This window comes from Pinus tabuliformis, chromosome 9, assembly GCF_031772625.1.
Source record: "Pinus tabuliformis cultivar Carrire ecotype Pingquan chromosome 9, CPIR1, whole genome shotgun sequence".
Lineage (NCBI taxonomy): Eukaryota > Viridiplantae > Streptophyta > Pinopsida > Pinales > Pinaceae > Pinus > Pinus tabuliformis.
In genome coordinates, this window is record NC_142307.1 from 461478145 (window position 1) to 461492286 (window position 14142).

The following is a 14142-nucleotide window of genomic DNA, read 5'->3' on the forward strand; positions in this document are numbered from 1 at the left end:
TCATGGAACTCTATGATTGTTGGATATTCTCAGAATGGACATGCCTATGAGGCATTGACGCTTTTCCATCAAATGCTGCTAGAGGAGGTGGTACCGGGTCCCGTTACTATGGTTAGTGTTCTCCGAGCATGTACATAGGTCGAAGCTCTTCAACGAGGTAAGTGTGTGCATAGTTACATGATTATAAATGAAATTGAGATCAACATCTTTGTAGATACCTCCCTCACAGATCTCTATTCGAAATGTGCAAGTTTTGAAATGGCACGTATATTGTTTGACAAAATGTCTTGACAGAGATGTTGTGGCATGACTGCATGCAGTCAAAACACCCACGAATGTGATGTAGGTTGGCTTCACGCCACTGTGCTCCATTTGAGAAAAGAGCCCAAGAGCATTTTCAGCATTCCCGTTCATACCAAGACCCTCAATAATGTCTTGACCGTTTCAGAGGGGCTATTGCGAGGTTTGCGTAATGGAGTTCAGACAGATTCAGGACGGGGAGGTTTTCTGCATTTTAAGACGGTGATTCGAGGTTTTGTTTCTGAAGCATAAAATCTCTGTAGCGAAAATGAAGTCTTCTCTGAGGAAGCTGCGAGGGTTTTCACTCAGCAAACATGGAGTTAAAGAGAAACTGGGCGCGGTCTATCACCGCCAGAAGCAGCAGCAGCTGCCACCTCCGGCTTCCCTGGACGAGCTCGTTCAAGCTTCCCAGGTACCGATTTCATGGATCATTTTTCAAGTTAGGGCATGCTGTTGCGTTATTTATATTTTCAAGAAAATTGAGCTTTTTCCTTTAAAAGAATTCGCGATAAATAGGTTCTTGTTGCGTTTTAGAGATAGCCTGTGACGAATGATTTTCAAAAATGAAATGCGAAGCGTTAGTTCTCTTGATGAGTTCAGAATGTAGTGATTTCTTTGATAAATTGTAAAGTTAGGACAGGTTATGATATTTCAGGTTTCAAGCATGGAAGTTGAGCTTTGCCTTAAAATGAATTGCATTTTTTTTTGCCCAAAACGGTTTTCTTCGAGTTATGCAGATCGAATTTAGGCGATGATTTAATCATCTAGACAATTCTAGAGGTTTATTAAGCCCGTCCTAACTTAAAAAAATATAGTGCATGAAATCACTACATCCTAGACTTCTAACATTTAATCCCAGTGTTTTTTACACTGGATCTGTAAACCCGATAACAATCACTTCCGACGTAGCATTTCAATTTCTTTAAAAGCAAAGCGCGGTTCGATGCTTAAAACATCCAATATCACAACGGCCTGTCCTAACTTTAGAGATAATCAATGAGGTATTCATTTAAAAGCAAAACTCTATGGCCGTGTGTGAAACTAAAATATCATGACAGCCTGTCCTAAGTTCATAGATAATCACTGAAGTGTTCCTTTCGAATGAAAGATTAATTTCCATGGGTAAAAGTTCAAATATCAGGATAGCCTGTCTTAACTTCACAGATAATCAATGAAGTCGCTAGATAGAAAATCCTAGAAGTTTTTGATCACAGTGGCGGAAAGAACATAACTTGTTAGGTCATTGAGATGTTGCCTTTGGCAATCGGTGACCCCAGGGCTTGATCTCGTCACCTCTGGTTGGCATGTGTAAAGGGCTATCATGCTATGTTGAGGGTTGATTGTTATGTTATTTGAAGTTTTATGCATGTAGGTTGAGCTTTACCTTCAAATGAATTGTAGCATTATGTTAAAAGGGTTCTCGTTGAGTCTTTGTTGTTAACGATTTGCTAAGTTGATCAAATTTAGGGCTGTAAACATGAATCATCACGCTTCTAGATAATGCGAGAACTTTTGTGTGTTATGTAACATGTTGAAGTGCAGAACTGAGTGGCTCGTTGAGAGGTTTACTTTTGCAATTGCTGATTCTGCACAGTTTGAACTTGTGACCTCTGGCTGGCATGTGACAAGGGCTAATCGTATGACTCGCTGAACCTAAATTGAGTGAAAAATACAGCTCAAAACACTTCAAGTCAATGAGAAGCCATCTGCTCTGGAGGAATTAAATTGTCTATGAAATTTAAATACAGAAATTTTGAGTCTTAATTAGCTTAATGTTGCTTAGGTTCCATTCTCGGAAAATGATTGGCATTAGGAAGTTTGAATATCTTTTCATTCAACAGTGCTGTTTAGATAATATCTCAGCACAGTCGTCTTCAATATCGTTTCATGCTGCATGCTTTGATTTTTGGGGTAATTAAGATTTTATTAAAATACAACTTGTAACAAAATGAGGATAATAATGGTTTCCCCTGTTGATTCTGAGTATGTGCTATATTTTTCATTGCTTTACATCTTTCAAAAAAAGAGAGGAATTTAACATCTCCTTACTTGAAATTCCTGGTTTAAACCCTTATATGTTCATATTGAATATTTTGTTGCATGTGCTGTTAATCAGGCATAAGTTTTATTCAGTTCTGAGTAAATATTGCAGATCAAAGTGCAACAAACCTAAACTTATAAAAGTTTCATTCTAACACTTTTTCATCCAACTTTTAATTTACTATTAACAACCACTGAAAGTCGTCCCCATTCTACTAATCAGCTATAGTTAGCTTATCTTAATTAATTAAGCGTAAGTTGTATCCAGTTCCAAGCAAAATGCTGCAGTTCAAAGTACAACAAATATACTAATAAAAATCATATTCTAACCTTTTGCTATCCAACACATTATCTTAAAATTTATATCCATGAATAACCTATGGCAGTCATTCATAATCTAGTAAGTACTAAGCAGCTAGAGTTAGCTTATGTAAAACTACTTCTGCATCATGCATTTGCCATTTTAAACACAAAGTCAAATTCTTTTTCGTTATTGAGAGTGTTTATGCTAAAAACAATAAGGGTGGCTCTTAAGTTTTTTGTTTATGTGCTACAGAATCTCCTCTACAGTAAGCGAAACCATTCTAGGTGCGGGGTAGGATGTGCAGGGTTGAGAGGGAGACAGATGCTACTTGCCTTCCTTTGTTCTCTCGACTCAGCAACTTGTCTGTTCGCTAAACATTAGAGGAATTTTTAACCTTTTAGAAGTTGATTATATGGGAGAAGACAGTCAGGATTCAAAATAATAAACTTATGTTCTTTAATGAAATACCATTGGAGTGTTTTTGGTCATTCGTACTGAAAGAATTTTTGGTCATTCTTACTTTCATCTACATTTTTGTAATTAACTTGTACTTCAGACTCTTTTTTTAAATTTTTTTTTTTTCAACTCGTGTCTCCCATATCTCTCTTACTTTCCAACTATGTTGCATGGAGAGTCAACATGTGCCTGATGACAAATCCCTTGTACCCTGCATTCTAGTGTTTTGGGGACTTAAAAATGGCTTGGGAATGTCCCAGAATAGCTGGGGGCATCATGGGAGACATGGGAACTTCTAGGGCATTCCCAATCCGTCCCTCACAAAAATATCTGGGACAGTCAACTGACCCTTGAACCTACTGACAGTTCAAGATTATATCTATATATATAGATATATATAACCTAAATCCATCCCTGCACCTGCCTGAAGTCTAAATCCTACCTGCTTCTAATTTTCTAAATCCTACCTGTCATCTCAGCATATCATTCTAAAATTGTTCTCAGCAATTCCTTTCTGCGGCGCTGGCACTCACAGACTCCAGTGCATCATACTCTCAGTCAATACTTTCTATTCCTCTGCAATTCTTATCCCTGACTGTATTTATAATCTTTATCAGTGTCAGGGGGTGGGCATCAACGATGGCTTTTGGGATCTATTTAAATTTTCTCTTTGAATTTCTTTAAATTCTTATTCACAGTGTTTCTTATTTGCAATTGGAATTTATTTATTTAAATGTTTTATATTTATCGTGGTGAATTAAGAAAAAAATATTATTATTATTATATTTAATATTTTATTATTTTCAAAATTTTAAATATTTATGATTACTATTACTATTATTATTATAATATATAAAATAATTTATATATTATTGCCATCTCCAACTTTCTGTCCCCTGAAAAATTTGGGGGTGCACTCTGGTGGTTCCGGAAACTTACCCACCATCCTTGCTACCCCCCGTCCCAAAGCCAGTGCGACATAGCTTTCTAACTATGTGTTTGCTGCAGCAAGGTGGTACAATTCGAGTTCAATTCCTTTTTCCAGAAAGGCAGAAACAAGTTAGTTGCTTGCAGTTGTCTCAAGTTATTTTGCTTCATTGAATAGAGTGAGAAGTCCTCATGAGTCAAGGCCAGTATAATCCCCATGAGATTTGAACCTTTCTGAACATTGCAAGTATGAATTCTATTCACCATTTGGACTGACCATGGAGAGTAGTTGCCTAAGATACAACTGTTTGCAGCTGAGTTAAGGTTACTTTTCACTAATAAATAAACTAAGCTAAATAAAAGTGATTTGTAGACTGGTCATCTAGCATTCCATGAATTCTATTTTACAATTTTGTGGAACCTCCTATTCTTTCTATAGAATTCTGTGGAACTAAATATTCTTTTCATCCTCCCCAAGTTAATGGTTTATTCAATCTACTGCTATTGTATTTTACAGGATTGGTCTGTCGTGATCTATATCCCAGGTTAAATGGAATAATTTTCAATTATCTTGGAGTGTATAAGATGTTTAAAACAGAGAAACGGTTTGTAAATTCTTTAGTACTTCCTCTAAGATTGAAAAAAGCAGAGGCTGGTCAATTTCAATTTGATTTACTCTTGCTCCCAGAGTTCATTGTGAAAGTCCTGGATGAGATTTTTCTTAATTTTTTTATTTTTTATTTTATTTATCACGCAGGGATAAGTGGCTTTTATGTTAATTTCTTGTGATTGCAGAATGGTTCCGAGGTTAATAATTTTTTTCACAGTTATAGCTGGAATCCATTTATTGATAACCTATGTTCCTTCATGTAATATTCTACATAATATTTGACTTTTTTTTTTTTTTTTCAAAGAAAAAAAATGTATATATTAATTAGGCAAAAATATATGCATCTTCTGACTGGCAACTGATTTTTCAGTTTTGCCAAAATCATGACTGGCTGTTTTCTAATCTTCCCAAAAAAAAAATATTTGACATTGGTCATCCTGTTGATACAAATTACCTTTTTGTCATTTGCGTTATCCTTAGGCAGAATTGTTTGCAGGAGGCTTGAAATTTCCATTAGTTCCTGTGTAAGTTCACATACTAAGGATTTAGGGTAAGTGTTGCACCATTTTCTTGATCTACACATTACAGAAGCGTCGACCCTAAATCAAGGTGAACAACTTGCTTGGCAAGTTGAATAAATTCTGCCCTATTTTCTTGACGTTCAGGGCTACAAATCTAATTCTTTTCAGATCTGAATCTATTTATGAGAGAGAAAACACACAAATGGCATAATAATCATTTATTGCTCATCATAACATTCAAATGCATGAGATCCACGCCTTCCAAGTCACTTTCATGATGGAACAATTGACTGCATAAACAGTTTAATTTTTAGCCTGTTTCCATTGCTTTCTTGCAATCATTCTGATAAATCTAGCAACAGAGAACATCTCCAAGGACAGAGTCATGCCAAAACGAGATGAACAATTTGACTAATATAATTGGAATGATCTATGTTATTGAAGTTCGATGTCTGGAGTTTGAGATCACATTATTCTAATCTGCAAGTATTCATGATGGGTTTGGTATTTTATAGCTTGATACATCTTCTAAAGACTCACATTAACGCATGAACAAGCCTATCTCTCTGCCCTTTGGAATTTATGAACAAGGTTTGCTACTCTGCAACCAGATCACACTTTGCTCTGTCAAAACGTTTCCTTTTTGAAAATTTTTGCATGACTGATATCTCAGGTATATCCAAAACTAAATCAGTGCTGATAACAGCCCAAACATCCACTCAATAATACTAACATCACACTGGTTCTATCTTCTGTTACTAGGAGTTCAAGTACTAGCTTTTACTGCAGAATTCTTGAGATCATGCTAACGTCCTGAATGATCAAACTTTGGGGTTTATTTGCATCATTGTTATGTAAACTTTCTTGTTTTGGAACTAGTATATATCTTCTATTTTTTATTTTTATTTTTTATTATTATTATTGTGGATGCATTGTTTTACATACATAGTCTTGTGCTTTGGTGCTGGTGTCTTTCTGTCATATCTGAACATCATTAATGTGTTTATTTGGCACTAGTTTGACCATTGTATGTTGGAATCTAAACTTTGATTTCATTTACAGGACTGCTCTCTTGAATTTTGGAAAATTTTGACATTGTTTCAAATTTGATTCATATTTGAAATAACACTTGAATGCTCATTAATTGGTATACATCTGGAAGCACTAAGGGAGCATTTCTATGTTGTTTCATCATTTACACAGGGTACTTCCTAACTGTTATTCTACACTGGATTCAGAGGAGCAGCCAAGATTTTATCCATAGTTTCTTTCCTTCCAACTTTAGATGGGATCTCACCTCAACCTTCTGCCTTGGTTGTCAATCAACATCTTTGATGCCTGTTCGGGGTTGTGCCTTATTAGGTTACAGATCATACATAATCAGACCGAGTTATGGACCAGCTCCAGACAGATCCAGAGTATGGCGCCTTCCACCCATTAGGGGTAAATCAACTCCAGACGGATCCAGAGTATGACACCTTCCACCTATTAGACTAGGCCATACATAATCAGAGCGAGTTATGGACCAGCTCCAGACAGATACTTTGCAGATCCAAAGTATGGCACCTTCCACCCATTAGGGGTAAACCAACTCCAGACAGATCCAGAGTATGGCACCTTCCACCCATTAGGGGTAAACCAGCTCCAGACTGATCCAGAGTATGGCACCTTCCACCCATTAGGGGTAAACCAGCTCCAGACTGATCCAGAGTATGACACCTTCCACCTATTAGACTAGCCCTACATTCAGCAGAGCAGAGATAATATTTTCAAGAGTTTCCTTGCTTGGACATTAGATGATAGGAGAGCATTTTGCATATGTTCTTAGGATGCTTTTGTGCAGATTATAGTGGGTTGGTAAGGGATCCCCCTCCCCAAACACCCTATCAGCATAGTTAAGACTTGAGTTTAGGGTGGATTTAATTATCTCTGGTAATAGAAAATGATACGGAGGATTGTGCATAACCCACCCCCTTTTTGATTCCAATAAGCAGAGGTGGTCACTATGGTAATCCGATTTCAATTTGTAGTTAGAAAATGGGGTCACAACTTTCCATATTTTTTTATTTTGTTTTGTCTTTTTACATCAAACAATAGTATATTTATTAGAACCATAGTCAACTAAACAAACATGAAACAATTTATTTGACAGGTGGAAGAAGTGATAGGCTTAGAGCAATTGAATTGTAGGCCATGCTTCTTGACAAATTGATGAACAGATGTCTCCTTACTTGAGATTTAGGTTGGCACCATGGCACCATCCTTTCCATCATTATACACTAATCTTGTCATTATCTTCTTCACTGTGAATGACTGGCCTGTTCCCTGCAAATAGATCTGGGCATAGAGGAGCCAATCCAAGAACAATAATCTCTAGCACAAGACAATATTAATGATCTAAATACCTAATCCTGAAGCTTGAGTTTGATTTTTCTCTACTAGTTCTGAATCTCTGATTGAGAATCTCCCACTCGTCATTATCAAACCTTCTCCTTCATCATTGGCATCGGCTGCACTGCTGAGGTACGTTGGTTGGTTGTCATTGGACTTGAGAGCTTGAAGTTTCAAATGATTATAGTAACAGACAGCCAGAAAAGCCAGTCCACACCCACTCAAGTTCATGACTGTAACCTTTTCATTTATTACAGACAAAGATTATGTTATGAGCAGCCAGTCCTTGACAAGACCAGCAACATTCATAGTCAAGGCTGAAGTCTTTCCTATCAGAAGAAACACTGCAAGATTAAGAGCCAAGGCACAAGCAGAAATGTCATGTAATCCAAATCAAAGGAAGAGACCCTGATTATCAGAAATGGGTATTCTACTAAGGCCCAGGGGGTGCTGAGAAAAACAAGGCAACAAGGAGCAACAAAGATGTGATGGGATTCAACTTAATCCCTTTTGATGTTCGTGGAATTTGTATGAGAACCAATTGGGTAGTCTCACATGAAACTGCACTTAACTGGAGAATCACCTCCCATGCATTCATCTTGGCCACCCCATAAGCTGAAATAGTAACTCCAATGGATATGGCCAACATATTGGCCTCGGGCTCACCTTTATAAGCTTCTTTCTTCAGGGAAACCATAATCAAATACACAACAATGGGAATTAGAGCTTTCAACATTTGAAATAATGATACTGAGAGGAAAACATAGGCAGAATTTGAAAACCAGAGACCCAAAGAATACACTTATCAATAATATGGGTTCAACGAGCTTGAAGACTCTTACAATAGCAACAGCCAGTGTTGAGTAGAAGCCCATGTGAATCATGGTGGGATTGATCACACTAAAGTTGTCAAGCAATGGCAACTCCAATGGATATGGCTAACATATTGGCCATGGCCTCACCTTTATAAGATTCTTTCTTCAGGGGAATTGCAATCGAATGCATATCAAATGGGCACAAGAGCTTTCAACATTTGAAATATCGATACTTTGAGAGACATGCACCAAAGGCTGCATCATTTAGGATTTGTACTCAATTTAGGTGTCATATTCAAGGGGAAGTTGTTATGCTTTCCACCACTTCATAGATTGTTAGAGTGATGAAACAAAGAGGCTCCCTCTTGAGGCTAGATTATGTCATTCATATCAGCTGTGTTGTTGATGTCCTAGCTCAGCCAGGTCTTGCCAAAACTCTGTTGAGGTTCAAAATTTATTATAAACTGAAATGTCTTCACAAGAATTGACCTCATAAAATGCCATAATCACAAGATATTCCATACATAGCTGTGATTATGGCTCGCAAGACCCTTAGACTTTGAGCAATGAGGCTCTCAACATCACTTATGATTATGCACTCTACAATTCTGTGACCAGCTGAATGTCAAGCAATTGAACCGCGATTTAAATCCTATTTTGTCAGCAATAAGTACTATACTTTTTCTTTATTTAGTGTAGAGAACCAAGCACTTATTCTGCTCATCTATAGAAGGGACAATGGTTGTTTGCCTATGAGGTATAAGGAAATCCTATCATATGTTTTGTATTTTCGTATGGAATTGAATCATACTCCTGCACACTGTAACATTCATATATATCAACCTGTAGAGGCTTTAATAACACCTGGTATTCTGGTTAGTGATTTTATTGGACCTCATGTGCATATCCTACATGCACAAGATGGACTATTCATATGTTACAAGGTATTATTCTTATTATTTAGGGTGCACATCTTCAGGTGCTCAAGAACGATTACTAGAATAGTCAGTTAATTCTGCAATTTAAAGGATGAAAAAGGAGGTTATAGGAGTCTAGTTTTGGTTCTCATCCACAATGTCACACTAGTCTGCCTGGGCATGGTTCTCATGGTTTAATAGTGACTTGAGGAGTCATAATACCACAGATCACTAAACACGAACAGCTAAGGTAGCCCAAGGACAATAGCCATCTTTACACATTAATTAACAGGTCTTACATTAATTATCCTAGGGGGTTTTAATACTTCCAAATGCTTAAAAAACAGTTAGCAGAGCATTCACATTACACATTCCAGCAATCTTTTCTATAAACCAACCAAATGCAGTCAGGAGAGCCCTCCTTTTACACTATACAACCTTATTGTTAGTATGATCAACCTTATTTTAATATATAGTGTGACAAACCGTATGTGACAGGCAGGTGGAAAACTTTTCTCGCAATTGACTAAGCGACGTCATGCGAGCCAGACTTGAGACGGAAACCCTCGTCAGAAGTTTATGCTTGGCTCTTTTCCAAACAAATGAAGAGTCAATGAGGTTTTGTGTAATCACTTCTAGTATCGTATTGGGTTATTGTTAGAAGCGATAATTGGATTCGGATTCTCATCGAGTGAGTTGTTCTGCTTTCTCAATTTGAGAGGGTTTGTTTGGAGGGAAAAACGAAAGAGGACATACAAGAATAGTGAGGGGAAATATGCAGAGGAAGAGGATTGAGAACATCGCCAGCAGGCAGGCTACATTTTCCAAACGTAGGTGGATTGCTGAAGAAAGCTTACGAGCTCTCGGTGCTCTGCACTGCAGAAGTTGAACTTGTGATTTTCTCCCCAGCAGGAAAGCACTATGAACTGTTTTTTAGTGAAAATCCTACTATTTTGATTCTAATAATCATGGCTATGCAAACCTCATGAGATTCTTACTAATAACCCCGGTGGTGCAAGCCCTAGTAAGCTCGATGTTGAAAAACTTAGTGTAAAACCTCCAAATCGCTGGTTTTGTTGTAGTGCTTATTGGAGAGTATATAAAAAATTTCACACCTTTTTATGAGATATGGGAGGAAAACATGTTAAAGATTTTTAATAAATATAAAATTTCCAAAATGATGCTAGTTACGTGTGATTCTTTTTTCATTGTTTGTGATTATGAAAAATGAAACTCAATGTTTTTTCATTAGTGCACACATATTTCATTATATAATTTCATATAGAAAAATCATTCCAGAGCCGATAACAATAAAAATGAAGAATTTATGGTCCAACGTTATATTTAAGGGAGATGTTTAAGGATGACGTTTGAATTTTGTTTTTCATTTTAAGAAATTTGGAGCAAATATTAGGAAGGACTTTGAGAAAGGATTGTCCTTGATTTTCAAAAATGGAGTTGTTCCTTTCCAGCCATATGCCCCAAGTGACCATCAAAGGGAGAGCTCATATGTTTTTTGGATGTTTTCTTTATAGCCATTTTTTTACACATATCCATAGAGTCCCAATGCCATTGATGTGAATTACTTGTTCGGTTTTTTTTAACCAAAATTTTTAACCAAACAAGAAAAATTAAAAAAATGCCTCAAGATCAAAGACTGAAACAAAGACCTATTGACATACCTTTTAAAGTATGGAAAGAACTTGTAAAATCATATGAGAAGTTGGATGCACAAAGAAAAGCCAGCAATGAGAGCATTCAGGTATTGAATTTTTCATTAAACATTATTTAGAATGTATTAATACTTATAAGTATCTTAGACATGTATTTGTGTGAAAATAAATTGAATTAGTTTATGTTTAAGGACAAGGCATCCAAGGCGAGGTTAACCAAGACAAAAGTCACTCATCGTAGTGGCCAGAAAGGTTTAAAAGCACTGATAACAACCTTTGTAAGTATATTAAACATGTGATATTTTTTTAATAAATTTTGTACTATAAGAAAGTCATTGTTATCTAATTTCTCCCTATTTACTGATTGATAGGAACTAAAATATGGAAGACCTCCAAATCATTTGGAAAAGGAGGTGCTGCAGCAAAAGAGATGGGTTGAATTTGTTGTTTGGATGGACTCTATGGTATGTAATTTTAGTTGGATTTCCAATATACTTTTAAACCATATTTTCATTTTATTTTTTAGTACTATTAGATATTATATCTTACCTCATTTTATGGTTAACATTGTATAACAAAAACATGCGTTGTGTTATGTAATTAATACTAACATGTAATATTGATTTTTTTTGTCAGAATGCTATAGGTAATGATTGCCAAGACGATGATCCAAATTATGTTCAACATATATCAGGAGATGATGAGGATGAGGATGAGGATGATGGTGGTGAAGGAGGAGATGATGATGATAGTTGCGGTGTTGGTGATGATGTGGATCAGAGTAATGAGGATGGTCAAGATGATCATGAGGATGATCTTGGTGGTGGTAGCTAGGCATGCACATGCATTGTTTTTTATGAAGAAATTATTGTGTAGAATGAAATTGTTATGTCTAGATGGGTGTTGTGAATTTACCCTATATCAATGAGACATTTTGATTTTGTAATCATACAATGAGTTTGATTTATGTATGTTGTTAATTTATCGTAGAATAACGATATTCATGAAATATTTTGATTTGTTAATCATATTTGAATTTTACTTGTTTTGATTAAAAATAATACTGATTTTATTAGTATTATGTTGCTATTTTATACATGCTTTGAAAATTGTTAATGACACATTGTTATTTTTTTGGATGGATGTTGTCAATTTCTCTTAAATTTCTTTACAAATGATTTTGAATTGTGATATCTGCTTTAATGATATTTAGAAACTATCATATATTTCACTATGAATCTATAAAGGGGGTCATATATGTAAAGAAAAATATACTCTATATAAGAAGTCAAATGCAGATGTAACCATGGATGCAAAATTAGATGTTAAACTAGGAATTAATACAAAATGCAAACAATTGACATACAAAGTGTTTTAAATTAGAAGTGAAAAATTGTGCAATAGTTGACACAAAGAAGGGAACAAAACATGGCATACAAAAGGATATCAAATTGGGCAAAAACAAGGACACATAAATGGGCACCAAATTAGATGCAAAAAAAGACAACAACTAGATGTAAAATAAGATGCAAAGTTGAGCGTTAAAAAGAAGCAAAAAACGTTACAAATTAATATGCCAAATGATGATGCAAATAATGGTGTAAATTTGGGATGCAAACTTGGGTGCAAAAAAAGGAAAAAAAAAAGATGTAAGAAAAGACATAAAACAAGATGCAAAATGGGGCTTAAAAAAGGTGAAACCAAGGATGCCATATTGGATGTAAAAAATGATTCCTAATCACATGCAAATTTAGGCTCGAACTCAGACACAAAATTATATGCAAATGTGGACACAAAATGAAGCAAAAAAGATGCAAATTTGGATGGTGAAAACGATGTAAAACTAGACACCAAAAAAATGCAAAATTGGATGAAAAAGTCGGTGTAAATAATGGTGCAACATTGGACACAAGTAGACACAAAAAAATGGTGCAAAAAGGGGCATAAAATAGCTTAAAATTGGATGCAAAACTTGGTGTAAAAACAAATACAAAAGTAGACGTAAAAAATGGCTCTAAATTGAATGTACCATTAGACACAAAATAAGATGCAAAGGTGGACACAACACATGACTCAACATAAGATGCAAATATAAATGCAAATTTTGATGCTCAAAATGATGTAACATTAGATGCAAGAGATGGTGTTAAAAATGATGCAAAATTGGATGAAACAAATGACGCAAAATATGGTGCAAAATGAGATGGGAAAAATGGAGACAAATCAAACGTAAATGTGGATGTAAAAAATGGTCCAAAAAAAGATGCAAAAATGGGCACAAAAATGGATGCAAAATTTGGTGCTAAATCAAATTCAACACATGGTGCAAAGATAGGCACCAAATCTGGTGCAAAAATAGAAGCAAAAACTAGTGTAAGACTAGATACAAAACCTGGCGTAAGACTAGATGCAAAAACTGACACAAAATGGATGCATAAAAAGATGTTAAATTGGATTCAAAATACAATGTAAACTTGATGCAAATGATGGTGCAAAAATGGAAGCAAAAAATGACACAAAATAGGAAGCAAAAGAGAATGAAAAATAGATGCAAAAAATGACACAAAACTAGAAGCAAAATCTGTCATAAAATAAGATGCAAATCTTGGTTCAAAATTTGACGCAAAAAATGATGCATAGTTTGGTGTAAAAAATGATGCAAAAGCTAGCGTGAAAAAGGATGAAAAATTAGGTGCAAAAAAGGACGCTTTAAAAATTGTACAATAGAGCCAGATTTAGCGCCAGGTTGCTCATCACAGTTACAAAAAAAATGCACTAAAATCTGGCGCAAATCGCTGGTTTTGTTGTAGTGTTCGCAGAACAAGTCAATCTATTTGTTCGACTCTTTGTTTTCGGTGAGAAAAAATGCAAAGGGGCCAAGAGAGGATGGTCACCAATGCTTTGGAATCTGCACTCTCTCTCATAATTCCAAACTCTCAAACAGTTAGAGACAGTCTCATAGGTGACATTGAACTAAGCAATGGGCACATGTAAATTTGCAAGTGTTTTCAGGTATCAACTCACTCACTACCACATTTTAGGAGCTCCCTGAATGAGTGACATACATGCCTTTCATCTATTCTTACAGTCAAAAAAATTAACATGAACATGAAAAATCTGTCTATCATTTCTTTGCACGTGTTTTTCAGAAGATGAATATGTATTGGGAATGAAAGACACTATTCCCA

At 35.6% G+C, this 14142-nt stretch overlaps 1 protein-coding gene across 1 annotated transcript; it reads left to right on the forward strand.

Annotated features, from left to right (window-relative positions):
- The first annotated feature begins 508 nt into the window (after positions 1-508).
- Positions 509-11935, forward strand: LOC149149191 (uncharacterized). Its single transcript, XM_089443685.1, has 4 exons — positions 509-712; positions 11146-11232; positions 11326-11418; positions 11591-11935. Exons 1-4 carry the CDS (start codon positions 569-571, stop codon positions 11786-11788), a joined length of 522 nt encoding a protein of 173 aa, XP_089299811.1. The 5' UTR covers positions 509-568; the 3' UTR covers positions 11789-11935.
- The last annotated feature ends 2207 nt before the right edge of the window (positions 11936-14142 follow it).